This window comes from Fukomys damarensis, unplaced genomic scaffold, assembly GCF_012274545.1.
Source record: "Fukomys damarensis isolate Sample0158 unplaced genomic scaffold, DMR_v1.0_HiC HiC_scaffold_30, whole genome shotgun sequence".
NCBI lineage: Eukaryota > Metazoa > Chordata > Mammalia > Rodentia > Bathyergidae > Fukomys > Fukomys damarensis.
This window is the reverse complement of record NW_022900942.1, coordinates 23014588-23033142: the sequence shown is the minus strand read 5'-3', so window position 1 is coordinate 23033142 and position 18555 is coordinate 23014588. Positions and strand designations below refer to the sequence as shown.

The 18555-nt window shown below is 35.0% G+C and overlaps 1 protein-coding gene across 1 annotated transcript in view; it reads left to right on the top strand.

Annotated features, from left to right (window-relative positions):
- The window catches only part of Phlpp1 (PH domain and leucine rich repeat protein phosphatase 1), a gene marked incomplete at its 5' end in the record, with an annotated part of 207033 nt that overhangs the window by 156074 nt on the left and 32404 nt on the right, over positions 1-18555 (top strand). The window contains 2 exons of the mRNA XM_010644887.2: positions 12400-12600; positions 15283-15445. Of these exons, the coding sequence (XP_010643189.1) occupies positions 12400-12600; positions 15283-15445 (364 nt within the window). The remainder of the gene's footprint in view (positions 1-12399; positions 12601-15282; positions 15446-18555) is intronic.

Sequence of the window (18555 nt, the reverse complement as noted above, 5' to 3'; positions counted from 1 at the left end):
CATTCAGGAAAATGTGTAAATTTTGTACATGTGGTGTGGTGAGTTTTGGGGGAAGGAATATACTAGCACTGACAGTTACTGAAGCAGATCAGCCCAAAAATTTGTTTTAGTTTATGATTCGGCACAGCAAGCATCTCACTGACCTAATAAATTTTAAGTCATTGTGCTGAGTACAGTAGAGCACTGAGAAAATGAATAAATACAGATACTCTCAAGGAGCTTACACACTGATGCAGAGTTTAAAGTAACTACCTGGTAATAAAAGTTAGGTTTAAGAAAGTATGGAGATGGAAAATGGTAAGGCTCGTGTGGCATAGTTAGGCCTATGGTATAAGGAAGAATACTTTGTGTTATGATGCAGAAAATTTGCTGTTTGTGTGTGACTGGTAGTAGCATCAGTGCATTAATGAAACTTAGCTTTAATACTCTTTCTGTTCAGTTTACTTCATAATATAAATGTTAAATCCCAGTATTCTGATCAGCTAAGGGAGGAAGATCGCAAGTTTAAGCCTAGCCTGGGCAATTTAGCAATTTATTGAGACCTGTCTCAAAAAAAAGCTGGGGATGTTGCTCAGTGTAAAGGCCCTATGTTCAATCCCTAGTATAGTACTGGGGGAAAAAACAGTATTTGTCCTTTTTTGGTGGTTTTTAATGATAATATTGTTTTATTTTATGTTGGATTATATAAAAGGAAAAAGCCTTTGTGTAAGTTTTCCTGTGTTAAAATGGTTTAGGGCACCCTCAAAGTAGAACTTGTTTTTGGAAGCCTCAGGAGAACAGTCTGAAAAACATGCATTATTGAGTAGAGTAGAAGGCCAAATTTTAACCCTTTCCTAGGAATTTTTGTTTGCTTTGATTGTTGTCTGATCAATTTAGTCTTATAGTTTTAATTACATGTTGTTGTCTGTTAAACAGAATCATCTATGTTAATGTGCTACTCTCAGTAGCAGGAAGGTATTTGGAACCAAATAAGAAAAGGGATGCTACTTATAATTAGATGATTTTAAGTCAAGTCTTCATTTTCCACTGAAAAATTGAGACTCATTTTCCTACAATTCTTATGACTTTAATCAGCAAATTTCAGAAATTTGTTTTCCAAATTTATCTTTGAGTTTTATTTTGACTTGCTTTTCAAAAATTGGCAGTTCTTTGCACACTGTATACTTATTGAAATGTTACTGTACTCCATAAATATGTACAATTATTATCTATGTATCTGTTTGTCTTTCTCTGTCTTTGCAGTACTATGAATCAAACCCAGTGGCACTCTACCACTGAGCTACATTACCAGCTCTTTAAAAAAATTTTGAGAGGTCTCACTGATTATCCCAGGCTACAGTTGAACTTGTGATCCTCCTGCTTCAGCCTCCCTCAGTGCTTGGATTTTGGGCAATCACCACCATGCCCAGGAACATGACAGATCCTTTTGTGTGCGTGTGTGTGTGTGTGTGTGTGTGTGTGTGTAGCACTGGAGATTGAACTTGGGTCCTTGCACTTGCAGGGCAGGTGGCAGCACCACTGAGCTAAATCCCCAACCCAACAAATCTATTTTTAAAATAAAAAACGACATATATGAAATATGATGGATCATATATTGTAAGAAGTTGTGATTTTTGTCACAGGGTATGATTTTATCATCATCAGGGTATGATTTGATTTTGTTGAGTGAACTAGCAGATAAGCTAATCTGTTACAGGTCTAAATTTCTTATCTTACCTCTTTTCTTTGGGTTGAGAATTTTCGTGATGGAAGTCCCAAAAGAGTTTGAGATAATTGGCTGTCATCAACAGATGGGTATGGGAGGGAGTAGGTAATTCCCCGTGGGTCACCAGAGTGGATGAGTCACTGCCAGACGTACTGCTATCCTTCTGTTCTTCCTGAAACTTGGCAGTGACTGACTCCCTGTCCACCTAGCATCTGCACATGCATTAGATAGCCAGACAGCTTCATCTCATGGAATTAACAAAGCCAAAATGGACACCTTTAGAGGAAAGCTATAGATCTCTGTTGTGGGTGGAGATCCAGGTCTGTTTTAGCCCCAACTGGAGCATTCCAAAGTATTTTCTGGGGCAGGAGTCAGGGGAGTAAATGTGCCAATGAGGGTCATGTTAATTGCTCATTTGTATTTATTAAATCTCCTTAGAGCATTAGTCACATTATAGACCATAAGTTCTAGTGACTCAGACAGAATATGTATAAATATCAAAAAGACTAAAAAGGAACAGAAGCTTAGGAGAGTATGATTGGTTGACCATGGCATCCTGTGCCTTTTGGTAAACACAGATATTTCTGGTATTTTAAAAAACGAAATTGCCTACGCACTTTTTTTTTTTTTTTTAATGAAGAGTTGTCCTGTGAAATTTTGATGGTTTGAGAGACATGGTCAACTAAAACAGTATTTAATTAGACCTATCTTAACACTCCTGTAGAGAAGGTATCAAACATCTAGATTCCTGGCTTTTCTTTCAGTTTTACTCACTGAAACATTAGAGGGATATAGCCTGGGAACCAGCATCTTTAACAAAGCTTCCCTCATGATTCCAGTGCAGTGGCCAAGCACAAAGCCAAAGGCGATCACAGATACTACTGATGATGAATAAGTTTCTGTAAAAGAAGAATTTGAATACAAAAATTAGGTGTGTGTCTAGTGGTATCTCTGGACAGCAAATATATCTCATTTCTTCTTTTTACAGCATTGTGTTTCTCAGATGTTTTAAAGTATTGGTTCTTAGGATTGTTACATCAAAATCACATGGGCAGTTTTTTAAAACTAGGAAATCAGCCATTGGGGTTTATGGGGATGACAGTCTCTATTCTCTATCAGAATCTTTCTCAGCTCTGGGAAAGAAAAGTGTAGACCATTAGAGAGTGGCCGATAAAATGTTGACGGGGAAAGGGACTAGGAACAAACTCTGTATGTTGTTAACTAGGACAACTTAAAAGGCTTAATCAGTGGTTCCAAGCACTGCTGAGATCAGCTGTGAACATTCAGCCTGAAAAGAGGCAAGTAATGGATCTTCACCAGTGCCACCTGTGATGAGAGGTACTTTGGTAATTCTTGCCATCATTCTCTGAGTCTACCAAAGTGGATGGGATAGGAAGGTCTGTTCCTTCTGTCAGGGAGGTATGTCTCTTTGTTCCCAGGAAAACACTAGAATACATTATGGGCTTTTGCACTGCAGTGATTCTCATCTTGGCCAGAATTTTTTTAGATAGATTTTTGAGGCCTCACTCTGATGTACTTACTAAGAGCAACTCAGGGTTGAAGATGAGAATCTATTCTCATGAAAACTCTAGATGATTCTGAGGCATAGTCAGATTGTGAGGTACTGACCTAAGACATCTTCTCTGAAAACTGTTGCTCCTTTAGCAGCCTCAGAGTATGATAGGCACAATTTTAATGCAGGAGAAGTTAAAGTATAAATAATAAAAAAAAATAAACACTAGATTCCAGCAAGCAATCTCATATGTGTTTATTTCCTCAAAGTCTCAATCTGAGACTGAGTATCCAGCAAAAACAAAACAAGACAAACCATTAGGAAGAGAGAAGAGGGAAGCTGGCAGTGATCCTTAAAAATCTAAATCTTAGGTAACAATTAAGTGCAATTTGAAGAGGTAGCATGCGGAAAAATGTAACTCTTGCAAGAACATTGGTGATTAGTTAAAGGGAAGAGAAACAAAAGCGAAAGAGGAAAACTAAAGCTCATACAAGATAACAGTGAATGAGAACGTCATAGGACATACCACCCTTACCAAACAAGTCCCTTAATGCATCTTGTCTTTGCTATATAGCAGATGGCACCACTGATCTAAAAAAATATTGTAAAACAACCTGATACCATGAAAATAAACAAGGAAATGGTGAACATATCTAGTATTAATCCCTAAAATGAGAAAACAAAATATACCATGCATCCATTTTGGAATAGTCTCCAAACTACTGTGAAACCAAAGAAAACTGTAAGCCATCCAAGCAGAATTAAATGTACTCAGGTTAATATTTGGAATATTAAAAGTTTGAGAACATAAGAATAAAAATGACAAGCAGTATATTTAGAGTAGAAAGAGTGATAACTGAACTCAAAATGGAAGAGGATAGCAATTATCTCAGAAATGAATAGTTCAATACATGATGACCAGGGTGGGATAGAGTCAGAAATCAAATAAGGAACATTAAAGAAAGGTAGAAAAATGAGATGAATGCAAATGAGTAAAAAAGAAATAAAAAGATTAAAGATAAAGTAATGGAGTTGGAAGACAGGCCCCCCAAAAGTAACATTTTTATATGGGTCCTTGAAAAAAAGGGGGCAAAACAGTGGAACTGAACTAGTATTTAAAACTGTAATCCAGCCAACTTTTCTAGCAACAAACAGATCTTAAAATACATTTTAAAGAGACTAATGATTGGGTATCTGAAAAAAACCCTAGAATGTTCAATTTGGAGATTTATTTTAGTAAAACCATTAGATTCTGAAGATAAAAATCTTCCAGGTGCTCAGGAAAAAGATCAGACCACTTAAAAAGGTAGTAGTTAGGGTTCTCATAAACATTATACAGTACAAAACAAGGTAATAAAGAACAGCATTTTTTTAAAATATTCAAGTATAGTCTGAGACTTTTATATCAAGTCAATTGTCCTTTAAGGTCTGAGTTATAGAAACATAAAATGAGATAGGGAAGAACTTAGAAGTAATGGAAATGGAAGACAGAACAAAAAGAATAACACTTGCATATTAGTCCTGGAACAAAGACTTAAACAGTGGAATCAAGCTAGTATTTAAAAGTGAAATACAAGAAAATTTTCTAGCGACAACAACAAAAAAATCTTAAAGGTTTTTAAAAAATCTATTGGTAAGTTAGAGAGTAAATGATTACATAAAAATTCAATGAACTAAGATCATTTAATAAGGCATAAGTACAGAGTAGTTACTAGAACACAAATACAAACTGCCATAAACAGCAAAAAAATTAATGTATCAAAAAAGAATATGTATCATACAGTGGAAAACAGTACATAAGAGACATGTCAGAATTGAGAGCAAACATCAGTGTAGTAAAGTGACTGAATTTAAATCACCTTAAAAATGATAATGATCCCTGTCCATCAGCTGATAGAACAAAATATGATATCATATGTAAATTATGAATTATATCTCAGAAAGTTGTTAATTAAAAAGAAAATATTTTTCCTTTCTCCTACGCCTCCCAGTTCCCCTTATGTGTTTGTAAATAGGGAGGAGTGGAGGGGTTGAGGGGAGGGCGGGAGGAATCGGAAAAAATAAGAACCAAGATACATAAAGGTACAAATTCCCAATGAATCATATTGTATACCTAAAGTGTACTGATAAATTTAATGAAATAAATAAATTTTTTAAAAAATGGAGGCATCAAGGCATATTGCCTTACCCTATATACCAGTGCATACATCTTAATTCTAAAACCACTTTCTTAATGGGAGAAGCTCAGAGTGTTCCTACTAAGGTAAATAACAGGACAAGGATGCACGTTATTTCTGTTGTTACTCAGTATTATACTAGATGTGTTAGCCATGCAATTAGACAAGAGAAAAATCAATGGAGGCATGAGCATTGGCGAGATAACTATCTATTTTGCAGTGAACATGATAGTACACAAGTAATTTAAAACACCAAAGAATTGCTGGTAAATGAACTCCAAAATATTAAGAGATAGGATAAAAATTAATATGCATATGCTTCAACATCCACAAACAGTAGCAATTAGAAAACATATGTTGGTAGCAAAATCCCCTTTTAAAATAGCATTGAGGCTAGGAATAAAGTTAACAGCGTACAAAAGCTGTATGGAGAAAATGTTAAAAGACCTGAAATTTACAAAATAAATTTGAACATAAAGTCTTTTCCTATGTCAGTGTCTTCAAGAGTTCTGCCTAACTTATCTTCCAGCAAGTTTAGTGTTTCTGTTTTAATATTTAGACCTTAAATCTGCTTGGATTTTAGTTTAGTACATGGTGAAAGATAAGGGTCTAGTTTTAATCTTTGGCAGCTTGAGATCCAGTTTTTCCAGCACCATTTATTAAAGAGGCCATCCTTCCTCCAGTGGGGACGGTCAGCTCCTTTGTCAAAGATGAGTTTGCTGAGTACAACTGGATTTGTTTTTGTGTCTTCAATCTGTCCCACTGATCTTCAGGTCTGTTTCTTTGCCAGTACCATGCTGTTTTTATCACAGTGGCTTTGTAGTAAAGTTTCAAATCGGGAATTGTTATACCCACTGCCATGTGTAGGGAAAGTGGGAAGGGTAGGCGAAAGGTAATAAGGGGAAAAAAATATGAGAAAATGAAAAAATGGAAATAAAGTGTTTGTAAATGGGGAGGGGAGAAGGGGGTGAAGGGAGGGCAGGGACAAGGGGAAAAAATGAGAACCAAGACCACCTGTCATGTAAAGGTACAAGATCCCGATAATGAATGCAACTGTACTGTATACCTAAAATTTACCAATAAACTCAATAAAAGAAAAAAAAAAGAAACAAGCATTACAATATTTTCCCCATTCCCCTACCCTCTCTTCTCCTTATTTACAAAAGCTTTGTTTCCATTTTTTTCCCTCTTCGCAGAAAATGTTCAAAAGGGTTCTAAACGTTCAAAAGCGAACTAGGGAGGGATGTGGGGGTGGGGAGGGAGGAAGAAAAAGAAAAAATATTGAGAAAAGGAAAAAATGGAAACAAATATTTTGTAAATCAGGGAGAAGGGTTGAAGGGAGGGGAGGGTAATGAAAAAAATAGGAATAAAGATATATCATGTACAGGTAAAAATTCCTTATATGATGTAATCCTTGTGTGTACCTAAAATGCACCAATAAACTTTTTAAAAAGAAAAAATAAATAAATTTGTGCAAATGGGAAGATGTCCTCTGTTCTCAGAACAACTTAATAACAGCTTTTTGTAAGTTATTTCTTTGTAAATTTAACACAATTCTCATGTAAATATCCACAAAGCTTTTATAATGGAATTATACAAATTGATGGCATGGTTGTTACGGAAAAAGGAAATACACAAGAATATTCGGGAAACACTGCAAAAGTGAAATGACTGAGGAGAGCCAAACGTCACCAGACATTTAAACGTGTGATTTTTGTTTTTTCTGCTGAGAAGGTCTAGTAGCTGTGACACTCAATATCAGAAAATAAACCTTGTACCCAGAACTTGGTCTCTTAAGTACCAGAAAAGGAACCAGGAGCCCTTGAAAACAGGATTAATCCTAGTCCTAGAGCCAGGTGAATATAAGATGAGCCTGGAAGTATGTCAAAAGATACATGCACCCATTTGATTATATCTGGGACAATTTGAAGAACAAATTAAAATGAGACTAATGAATTACATCCAGTAGAATAAAACAAATATCTTGCAAGTCCATATTGATATAATATAATTGAGTAGATAAATAGGGGCATCCCTTGCAGTATTATTCCAATTAGTATAAACTAAGTAGAAGGACTCATGGAAATACAAAAATCACCATTTGGCAAACACTGCAGAGATAATTATTGTGAGCAAAAATGCTAAATTAGTGGGTGAAAGTATGATGAGGCTCAAATGATCTCCCCACAGATTCATTAATTACAAAAGAAATTAGAACTTTACAGGGAAATACTTGGCAAGTACCACCAAGTGGTCGTCAATGTTACCAGTAGTTATATATTGGCATGTTGTTTCTCCTCGCATGCACTGAGAAAAGTACAACTTCTGTGGTCTTTTTGCCAAAAAAAAAAAAGTGACTTTATTCTAATGTGACAAATCATGAAACCTAAATTGACATTGTACAAAATAGTTGCCTCATACTCTTCAAAACTGTCAGATCATTTACAAGACACAAAGCTGACAGGAGGAGATTGAGGAGGCATGATAGTGAAATGCAGAGGTTTGTCTTGCATTGGATCTTGGGCCAGATGAAGATATGAGTAAGATAATTGATGCACATAAGATTAGGTCCATAGATTGTATTATCGCATCCATCTTAAAACTATTTTTTTAAAGTTCTTGTTCAATGACTTAAATCTGAGTAATTTTTGTTTCTTTGCTCTCTAGGCTTATGTGAAGTCTTTATTACCCAAGTCAGGTAGATTCTCAGACCTTCCAAAATAATGGTGATATGAGTTTAGTTAGATTATGTCCACTTTTTCTTCACTTGTGTTTCCCAGTCTTAGGTGGTGATGCTAGATAATAAATAATGTCATTCTGTTTTCAATCTAATTAGTGGGGTATAACATTAGTGATAGCATAGTATAATCAGCATTTTAAGAAGTTGTAGAAAATAGTATCACAGAGTTGAAATACTCTTTTATAAAATACTCATTTCCATTACACCAAATATATGTTGTGTGTGTACTGACTACTCATGTAGCATGTATTATATAATCTTAGTTCCTATCATAAAAAGTTGAAAAATGCCTGCTTCAAGAGCTGTCACCCTTGTGAAGGTAGATGAAATTGTTTAACTTCAGGCAAGCAAAAATAAGAAATTCAGATATTTTCATTTGACACTTCTGAAACATTCTACAGAGTGAAACCAGGGAGTTGTCTAAAAGTAGAAAAGTGATTTTTTTTTTTTTTGGTACTTGGGATTGAACTCAGGTCCTTGCACTTGCAAGGCAGGCCATGAAACCACTGAGCTAAATCCCTGACCCCTAGTACAAAAGTTTTGTTCAGTTTAAACATTTAACCAGTTGGATTTTTAGTATATGTGCTGCTGAAGCAAGCAGAACCAGTTGGATTTTTTTTTCCTCATTGAGTTTATTGGTACATTTTAGGTATACAGTACAGTTACATTCATCATTGGGATCTTGTACCTTTACGTGACAGACCTTGGTTTTTAATAGAATATAAGTCCTAGAATTAATCTCCAGAAAAACTGTTTAAAAGCAGAATACCCAGTTTGTCTATCAACAGGTAAATTCCTTATGTACCAAATCTTACACTGTTTCAAGCACAGAATCTGGCTGTAAAATTTAAGTGTGTGTAGAAATTTCTGAAATACAAACTGACAAAAACAAACAACCTTGATGGGGCCAAATGGATATAGTACCAAGACAGAGAAGCAAACCAATTGCTCCAGAGGCAGGTAGAGGATTTGTGTTACTGCTATTGAGGGCAAGTGCTCTTGGACCTCCGTGTGTCTTTTCTTTATGACTTTTACATGTTCCTCTAAGAAAAAATTTTGAGTTCTTTGCTATTATTACCTCGTTGTAAGAATTGAGTTTGAACAGCTGAACATACATGAACTTCACATGCACCAACAAGTGCCCTGCTTGACCCCCAGCTTTTTTGGAAAAAAGGGCTGGTGAAACATCTCAGAAAAAGGCATTTATTTCTTTTTAATGTTTGGATTTTGGAGAGAAATGCAATCTGGGTTTTATTCTCACCTTGCTACTAGTTATCTATTTAACCACTGCCAAGCAATTTGACATTCTCAACTTCAATTTTGTTTTCCATGAAGTATGAAGGGGTATCTGGGGTGATGGGAAAATCAAATGAGATGAAAAATAGAAAAGAACTGTAGTTTTATGAAGCACCTTATAAATGAAAGCAGTGATACATTTTACTGCTTTTTCTCTAATTAGAAGATTGCATAGTGAAAAAGATTGACATTTTAAACAGTCTTTTTTTCTCTTCTTACAGCTATTATAAACATCTGTAAGGGAGTAGTTTTTCCACAGGGTTGAAGATAGCTAGTGGAGTTACAGAGCCCATTTATTGACTGTTACCCAAAGTGGAAAAAATTTGCATATCCCAAGTAGTTGTTCCTTCTGGTGGAAAGATAACACCTACACCATTAAATTTGTTTTCTGGTCAAATATCATGAGGTTGGGAAATGAATCTTAAGACAATGGATGTTGAATTTAATTTTCCTGATACCATTATAACTGAAAATCTTGTTAGTCCTATTGCTTGCTTTTTGATCATTATAAAGGTGGTTCAGGTAGACTTTATATAGTTCAGATAACATCCTTTGGAATTAACCTACGTAGGTTCAATTAACTTGTTTCATTTCCTGGAGGAATCTGATGTGAGTTTTTTCCCTTTATTTATGTTGTCTGTAGAGTATATAAATTCCTTAAGTCTAGGTAAATTTCAAAAGGATGAGAGGATAAGTCTTTGAAAATTATTTCTTCCCTTCAGTTGCTGTGAGGGGTTTTAAATGTTTCTTCAGATTTCTAGGTGAGCATTGAGTTGCAGTGTTTTTAAAAGCACATTTTCATTTTTAGCCTAAAAGTATGCAAACATTCTGAACTAATTTTCCTCTTTTTTCTTGTATGTATTACATATTTCCTAGAAAATTGTATTTTAATAAATTTGTCAGGTGTTTTCCAAGCTGACCCTAGTCTATGATACTTTAGGGCAAAAGTGTATTTTTTACAATTTAATTTACTCTAATTCTACAGTGAAAACAATTTTTTAAAAATTATTTATTTATATATTTGTTTGTTTGTTTGTTTGTTTATTTTTAGACAAGGTCTTACTATGCAGTTCAGACTGCCCTAGAAATCACTACATAGCACAGGCTGGTCTGGTCTCGAACTTGCAGTGATCTCCTGCCTCAGCCCAAGGGCTAGTATTACAGGCATGTGCCACCAAGTCCAGCTTAAAACTTTTTTGGGGGGGGCGGGTACCAGGGATCAAACTCAGGACCTAGCACTTGCAAGTCTAAATCCACTGACCTAAATCCCGGGCCCCAGTGAAAAAAATCTTAACAGGATATTTAAGTCAGGTAGAATAAGTAAGACTCATAAAAGAGGCTTTAAAGAATTCTGGGGTTGAAACTGGTTTCTTTCTTAGTTCAAAATAATTTCAAAAAATGTATGAATGACCTTTATTTTCTTCTCTGCCATACACAACTATAATTTCCCATGACTATTTATGGTCTGTACAACCAGTCTCTTTAACTTCCCTTTAAAAAAAAAAAGTCAGAATACTTGTTTCTTTAAGAAAATATTCTATTTTAAGGAAGCTGCTTTTCTTCAGTCAAGTAGTGGATTTTGTTTGTGTAATTGTGTAGGGGATGAAAGATTGGTAAGTGTTAAGTTATTAGATTGAGAGAGTGGAATAACAGTCCTAAGAAAGACTCCTAATATAAAGCGTTTTATCCAAGATAAAAATAACCATATCTGGTATTTCATATCTTTCCTTTTAAAGGAGGGTTTTATTGTTTTCCTTTAACATATGACAGACAGTCCCAACTTCATTCCAAAAGTTTAAACCCAGGTGATTTTGAACCAAGAGAATGGTGTGGCTCATTAACAGTGTAGATCCAGGAGCCCTCTGTACTGCACTCTCACCGTTTCCCGATTGCTCCATCTGCAGAGCTGGACGTCCCTGGAGGCAGAAGTATGTCTGACTTGTGAGCCGTGGTGAAGTCTGTTCTTCCATTTCTTTAGAATTATTTGGAACCTGATCACAGCAAAGATTTTTATCCAGGCCCTAGCAATGTATTGTGTGTTCATCTGTATCTCAAAATAATTGCAAGAATTATGTAGATTTTGACAGTGTTTGCTATTTTAGGTTTAAAACTGTTCTTTGTGTTTTATCCATTGTTCACCCGGCCATCTGGAAACTCTGGCAGTATTTATATTGTCTGTTTTATGGTAAATTTTATTAAGTATAATATAAATACAGAAAAGTGGCCACATCATAACTGTAATGCTTGATTTTCTCCAAGTGAACATATTTGTGTAACCATGCTTTCTTCTGAATGCTGCCTTCCTCCCCACCTAAGAATACCACCACCCTCACTTCTATTACCATAGATTAGTCTCCTTGACTTCCATACTTTATAGTGATAGAGTCATGCAACACTGTTGTATCTGGCCTCTCTCAGCATTATATGTGAGATTCATTCTGTTGTTGCTGTACTATTACTTACAGTTCTTCTCCTTGCTGTATAGTATGGTGTTACTACAGAACCGCTTACCTCCTATAGTTATGAATATATGGCAGTAAAAGTAGTTTGGGTATCTTACTGAATGTGGTTTAGTTATATTATGATATACCTAATTGTTGTATTATTCTAAGGACCCCTTTATTTTTTTAAAGCCCCTTTTTTTCCTCTTCTTTAAGTCAGATATTAATCTTGCCTTACTGCTTTCTTTTCCACTATCAGTTATAAAAATAATTCCTCTTACATTTGTGCTTCCATAAAAATGAATATATGTCTCTTTGCAAACTTAAATGGGTACATTGTGTTCATTGTAGATAGGAATCCATATACCTGCTAAATTGAATTCTTTGAAGCCAAGACCTGCTTTTTCATTTATGTTTATAAACCCATCTTCTGATATGCCTGGTATTCATCAGTTTCTAAGTTTGTGCAAGTATCTAAACTAGAACTCCAATTTATCAATGAGTTTTATTGCATTTTGTCATTGTAGCTTGAGATTCCTGAATGCATCTGCAAACAAACTGGAAACCATTCCTCCAGCTACACTTTCTGAAGAGACAAACAGTATCTTACAGGAGTTGTATTTGACAAATAACAACCTCACAGATAAATGTGTGCCCTTATTAACAGGACACCCCCGTCTAAAGATCCTTCACATGGCTTATAACCGACTTCAGAGTTTTCCAGCAAGGTAAGGGCAGGTTTTAAAATGACGTTCTTCTTTGCATTTCTATAAATGTACTTATAGAAAGGAGAAAGGTAAAAGCTGAAATGTTTATTTCAAAAGTAATGTAAAGCTTGTTTGCTTATTCCCCTCACATTTACATTTGTCTTTTACACAAGGTACAGTCAGCATAACCCTAAAGAGAAGTGTATTGACTTTTCTAACGTGAATGTATTCACAGACCTAGCCACTAGAATGTTCTTAAGATTTTGAAATGAGCACTGGGCATGGTGCACACGCCTGTAATTCCAGCACTTGGGAGGCTGAGGCAGGAGGGTTGCTGTGAGTTTGAGACCAGCCTGGGCTACTTAATGAGTTCCAGGTCAGTCTCAACTACATAGTGGGACCCTCTCTCAAAAATCAAACAAACAAAAAAAGATTTTGAAATGAGGTATATTGTTTAGTAGGTAAACATTTTTCCTATTGCTTCTCTTCAGCCAGTCAAATTGATTAAAAAAATATTATTTTGGTGTGGGAGAATTGGAATATAACCTGGAAAGCTAAAAGTTCTTGACTAAATATTAGCTTTTGTATTAATGCTTATAGTATAAAAAGCAGTGGGAACTGGGGATGTAGTGGTAGGGTACTTGCCTAGGATGCACAAAGCCTTCGGTTCTCTCCCCAGCACTACAACAAAGAAACAATATAAAGTGGTGGTATCCTCTCCCACCATAGAAACTATGTGACTGTAAATTATGACTCTCAGAAGATTTCGTTTTTAATTTTGTACATTTTAATGTTTAAGTTTTGGGGTGTGGTAGCATAGTGTCTACTTTTGAGTGGATCAACACACTGAACTTGCTGTGAGGATTTATTTACTGTTTCCATTTCATTGGCATTTATTCACCTAACAAGCTAGGACTTGGAGCACATACCCACATAAGAAGAAGCAAACATTAGCCCTGCTAGAATTCTACTGGTAACTGTAGTTTGACTTAAGGACCAAGTCATAATAATGCTAGTATAGCCTCCCTGTGCTGCCAGCAGGACCACCAGTCTGTTTCAAGACCTAGCAGGAGGATGAAGGCCCAAAAATGTGGTAAATTCAGATTTGATTTTTTTATGGTAGTACCTTTTTTTAAATTTTTTCTGCTCATTTGATATTGGTAGCTAAACTGTTGGTTACTTCTACATACTTTTACTTTACTGTGGACTGCAGAAATAATATTTTGGAAAAAACATAATAGTCACATAATAATTATATATTTGAAAGGGTTCATTATCCTATTTCAGATAGCAACTTTATAAAAACCTGCAGAAGAACTGATCATTGGCTCTAATTCTGAGGCTATTTCCCTAGTGACTCAATCACCCTACCCTAAGAACAAGTTTTTTATATGCTTTGTAAAAATTCATTTTGCTGTGATTTTTCTCACCTTGGGTGTCATGATTTGGTGCATTGATCTCCTAGAAGACCTGAGCTCCTCAAGAGCTAGGACTGTGGCTTTTTATCTCCTTCAACTTCATGTGTCATATGAGGTCTGGCCTATGACAGACATTCAACAAATAGTTATGAACATGCCCCCTTTCTCAAGCCATTCTTGGTTCACCTTCTGTTTTCAGAAATGGAAATGTTTTAACATTTCCTTTCTTGGGCCTGATCTGTGAATCTTTGATCATTTTTGCCTATTACCCATTGTTATCTCCATGTTTCTCTCAAAATATGAGGGTATCATAGTTAAATAATACTTTATGAAGTTGGGCTATCATAGATGGATTACTTGAATATCTGTGTATTAATATTGTTTATAATATACCCTGAGAGCCTGTGGGAAGCTTATGATATCAGAAGATCTGATTTCATAAGATAAAAATCTATTTCCTAGACACATACTTATTTTCAAGATAAGCAAATGTAATAGCCTTCAATTTTGAGAGGTGACAGAAAGAAAATTCTTTTTGCTAATTTTTGTCAAAGTATGTTGTGACAAAATCACAAGCAGAAAGGATACCTGTAACTGTATCCTAAATGACTCATATTATAAACGAGTTTCATTAAGTTGGAATCCTGTATTTAGTTTCTCATCACCAAGGGTAGAAAGAACATTGAAGAGTAGAAGCTGTATGGTGATTTGGGCACTGCCAGGAGGCCAAGAGGTATTTTAAATGGCTTTCAACATATCCGCATGCCTCACTACCACCTTTTAATCATGCGGGATGTCAGAGTGGTTTGGGGTTTGAGGTTTGAGGAATAAAGCATATCTTAGTAGGAGCTACTGCTCTGTTCTTTGCATCCCTGTGGGCTTTCAGTGCCAAAAGTAAGAAGTCTTGTTCTCAAAGTAAGCTCTCTTAAAGTAATTATACTGATTAATGCCTGCTTTTGATTTAAGTAGGATTTTCATTGGAGTTCAGATTAAGCTACATAACAAACTGATCATTGCCAGGATAACTTATACACAAATTTTTAGGTGGAAAAAAATTGTTGCCAGTTTGATGAGTTGAAGTTAAGCTTTTGTTCTATAATAGGAAAGGAGTTAATAAAATACTTTGATACTCAAAAACAATGGTAAAAAATATTATTTTTTAAAATGACTATTACAAATCAGTCTTCAAAGTCTACTTTGATTCTGATTTTATTGTGCTTATGTGTTTAACTTGCCTTATAATAATTTTATAAATTCTTCCTTTGTGAATTTTTCTCTTTTTTAGTAAAATGGCAAAACTGGAGGAACTTGAAGAAATTGATATCAGTGGGAATAAACTGAAAGCCATCCCAACAACGATCATGAATTGCAGGCGCATGCACACTGTGATTGCTCACTCCAATTGCATTGAGGTCTTTCCTGAAGTTATGCAGCTCCCAGAAATCAAGGTATATGGGTTGATTTCATAAACTGTGGGCTGTAAATCAACAGAGAGCAGATTTCTTATTTTATCAATTCAACATATTTGTACCTTTGTTGTATTTAACTCAGATTGAAGACTCCCAACAGCCTTTGATCCAAAGGGCTACATTGTTGAGTTAGCAGAATTCAAAGCCAAAACTGAACTGGATGTTAGGAAAATTGTACTTCTGGGCTGTTGGAATGATACAAGGATAGCTACATAGCCAACCCGTGCTGCTTTTCCTTATTTAATAGTCAGTCCATTTCTCACTTATTTCCAGAATTGTTATGTGAGTCAAACAATGAGTCATGTGTGAAAACAGTTTGAAAAGATTAATAGTACCACTGCCCATCCCTAACACACCTAATTAAAGAGCACAGTGCCAGCCAGTGATAATTCTCTATATAGACACTGCATCATTGCCATTACTAAACATTTTTTTAACTGAATGAAGTGGACATAGTAGATATTATTCCCATTTGAGAGATGAGAGCACTGAGTAACTGAAACAGTGAAGCAGTTTGTGTAAACGAGGCCAGCAAGTTGGTAGCAAAGGTAGCCTGCAACTCCCAACTCCTGACTTACGATAGACTTATGGAATGAAACAAGCTCTAGAACAAAAGCTGTTTCACAACTTTGTACATAATACAGCTCTCCATTTCTAGTCTGATGTTTCTAATTATCTTCTACTTTATGCTTCATAAAAATTAGTAATTATAGAGTTGGAGCATATTCTAATCAGGATTAAAAGTAATAACTGTCTTAGCCATTCTTCACCCTTATGCGAAGAACTTAGGTTCTTTCAGTTATAATCTTATATATCAGATTAAGAAATTATATATACCTATGAATATGCTTTTTTTAATATACTGGGGATCGAACTTTGGACCTGGCGCTTGCGAGGCAGGTGGCAGAACCACTGAGCTAAATCCCCCCTATGCGTATACTATAAATAGCATTTTTCATCATTACAGAGCTTGTATATTTATTTGATTAAGGTATATACCAGCCATTTTCTAAGTATGCACATGTGTCTTTTGTAAGCTATGAAGAGTTTCGCTTTGGGCTTTAAGAGCACTATCACCTTATATGTCACTGTGGCAGTTTGGAGTTATTTAGTAAACCTCCAGAAAGACCATACTTTTAATTTCACAGAGGCAAAGAGCAGAGTTCTTTCAGACTTGGATCCTTGCTGAAAATTACTTCAGTGCTCTGTTTCTTCATTCAAAATGAGGAAAAGAATCAAATTTCTTTTAAAAGACTGTTAGAATGAAATGAAATGATACGCATTTTGAAGTAGGAATGGCACATAGGTAGAACTCTCTAAATGTTAGCTACTTTTATAAACTTATTTTTTCTTTTAAAAACTTTTTATTAATACATGTGTTTAGTAAGTTATATTTACATTCATCGTGGGGAGTTGTTACATGTGCATAACATATCTTACTACTTTGTACTTACCCATACTCCATCTCTTGATGCCTTTCTCATTTGCAAAATACCAATCTCCCTGTTTCCTGTTGTCTGTCTTTTATTTTGCTCTTTATTTATAATTTGCAATATTGAAGCTTATGTATCTGATTTACTTCATTTAGCATTATGGTCTCAAGGTGCATTCATTTTCCTACAAGTGACTCAAGCTTAACCTTCATAGCAGAGTAGTACTCCATTGTGTTTAAATATCACATTTTCTTTATCTGTTTATCTGTTGATGGACATATAGACCACTTGCAAGATTTAGCTATAATTAACTGTGCTGCTATAAACATGGGTATGCATGTATCACTGTAATATGATGTCTTTTTTTTTTTGTACCAGGGATTGAACTCGAGACCTTGCACCTGTGAAGCAGGTGGTGGAACCACTGAGCTAAATCCCCAACCCTGATGTCTTTAATTCTTTTGGGAAAATACCTGGAAGGGGAATAGCTGAGTTGAACAGAATTTCTTCAGGAATTTCCATTGTGATTCCCATAATAGTTTTATAATTTAGTTTACATTCCCACCAACAATGAAGAAGAATTCTGTTTTCCCACAGCCTCTCCAGCATTTGTTATTATTTTATTTATTTATTTCTTTTAGCTGTTCTTTCTGAAGTAATGTGGAATGTCAGTGTTGTTTTAATTTGTATTTCTTTGATGGCCAGAGATGTTAAACATTTTTTTCATGTATTTTATTTTTTTCTATATGTTTATTTTTTATTTTTTTATTTATATATATTTTTTAATTTTATTGAGTTTATTGGTACATTTTAGGGATACAGTACAGGTACATTCATTGTTGGGATCATGTACCTCTACATGGCAAGTCTTGATTCTCATTTTTTCCCCTTACCTCTGTATTTTATTGACCCTTTGTACTTCTGAGAAATGTCTGTTCATTTCAGTTGTCAATTTTTGATTATTTTGTTTCGATGGGGTCTAATTTTTTTTAGTTCTTTAAATATTCTAGATATTGGTCCTCTGCATGGGGAGCAGCTGGCAAAAATATTTTCCCATTGTGTAGGCTATCCCAGTACTTTGTATGTTGTTTCTTTGCTGTATGGAAGCTTTTTAATTTGTTGTGATCCCATTTTTTGATTATTGATATTATTTCTTGTGAAGTTAGGGTTCTGTTCAGAATATCCTTACCTACATCTATAATTTCAAGAGTTTTACCTATTTTATCTTCCAGCAGATTGTTTCTGTTTTAAGTTAGATTTTTAAATGTTAATTTAGTACACTGTGAGAGATATGGATCTAGATTCAATCTTCTTCATGTGGATAGCAAGTTTTCCTAGTACTATTTGTTAAGGATGCTGTCTTTCCTCCATTTCTCAGGGATTGTTTAACTGGCCTGTATAACCATCCCAGAAAAGACTCCTGTGCGCTGGTTAGTTTCTGTACCTGGCTTTTTTTTTTTTTTTTTTTTTTTTTTTTTTTTTTTTTTTTTTTTTTTTTTTTTTTATAGTACACTGAGAGATATGGATCTAGATTCAATCTTCTTCATGTGGATAGCAAGTTTTCCTAGTACTATTTGTTAAGGATGCTGTCTTTCCTCCATTTCTCAGGGATTGTTTAACTGGCCTGTATAACCATCCCAGAAAAAAGTCCTGTGT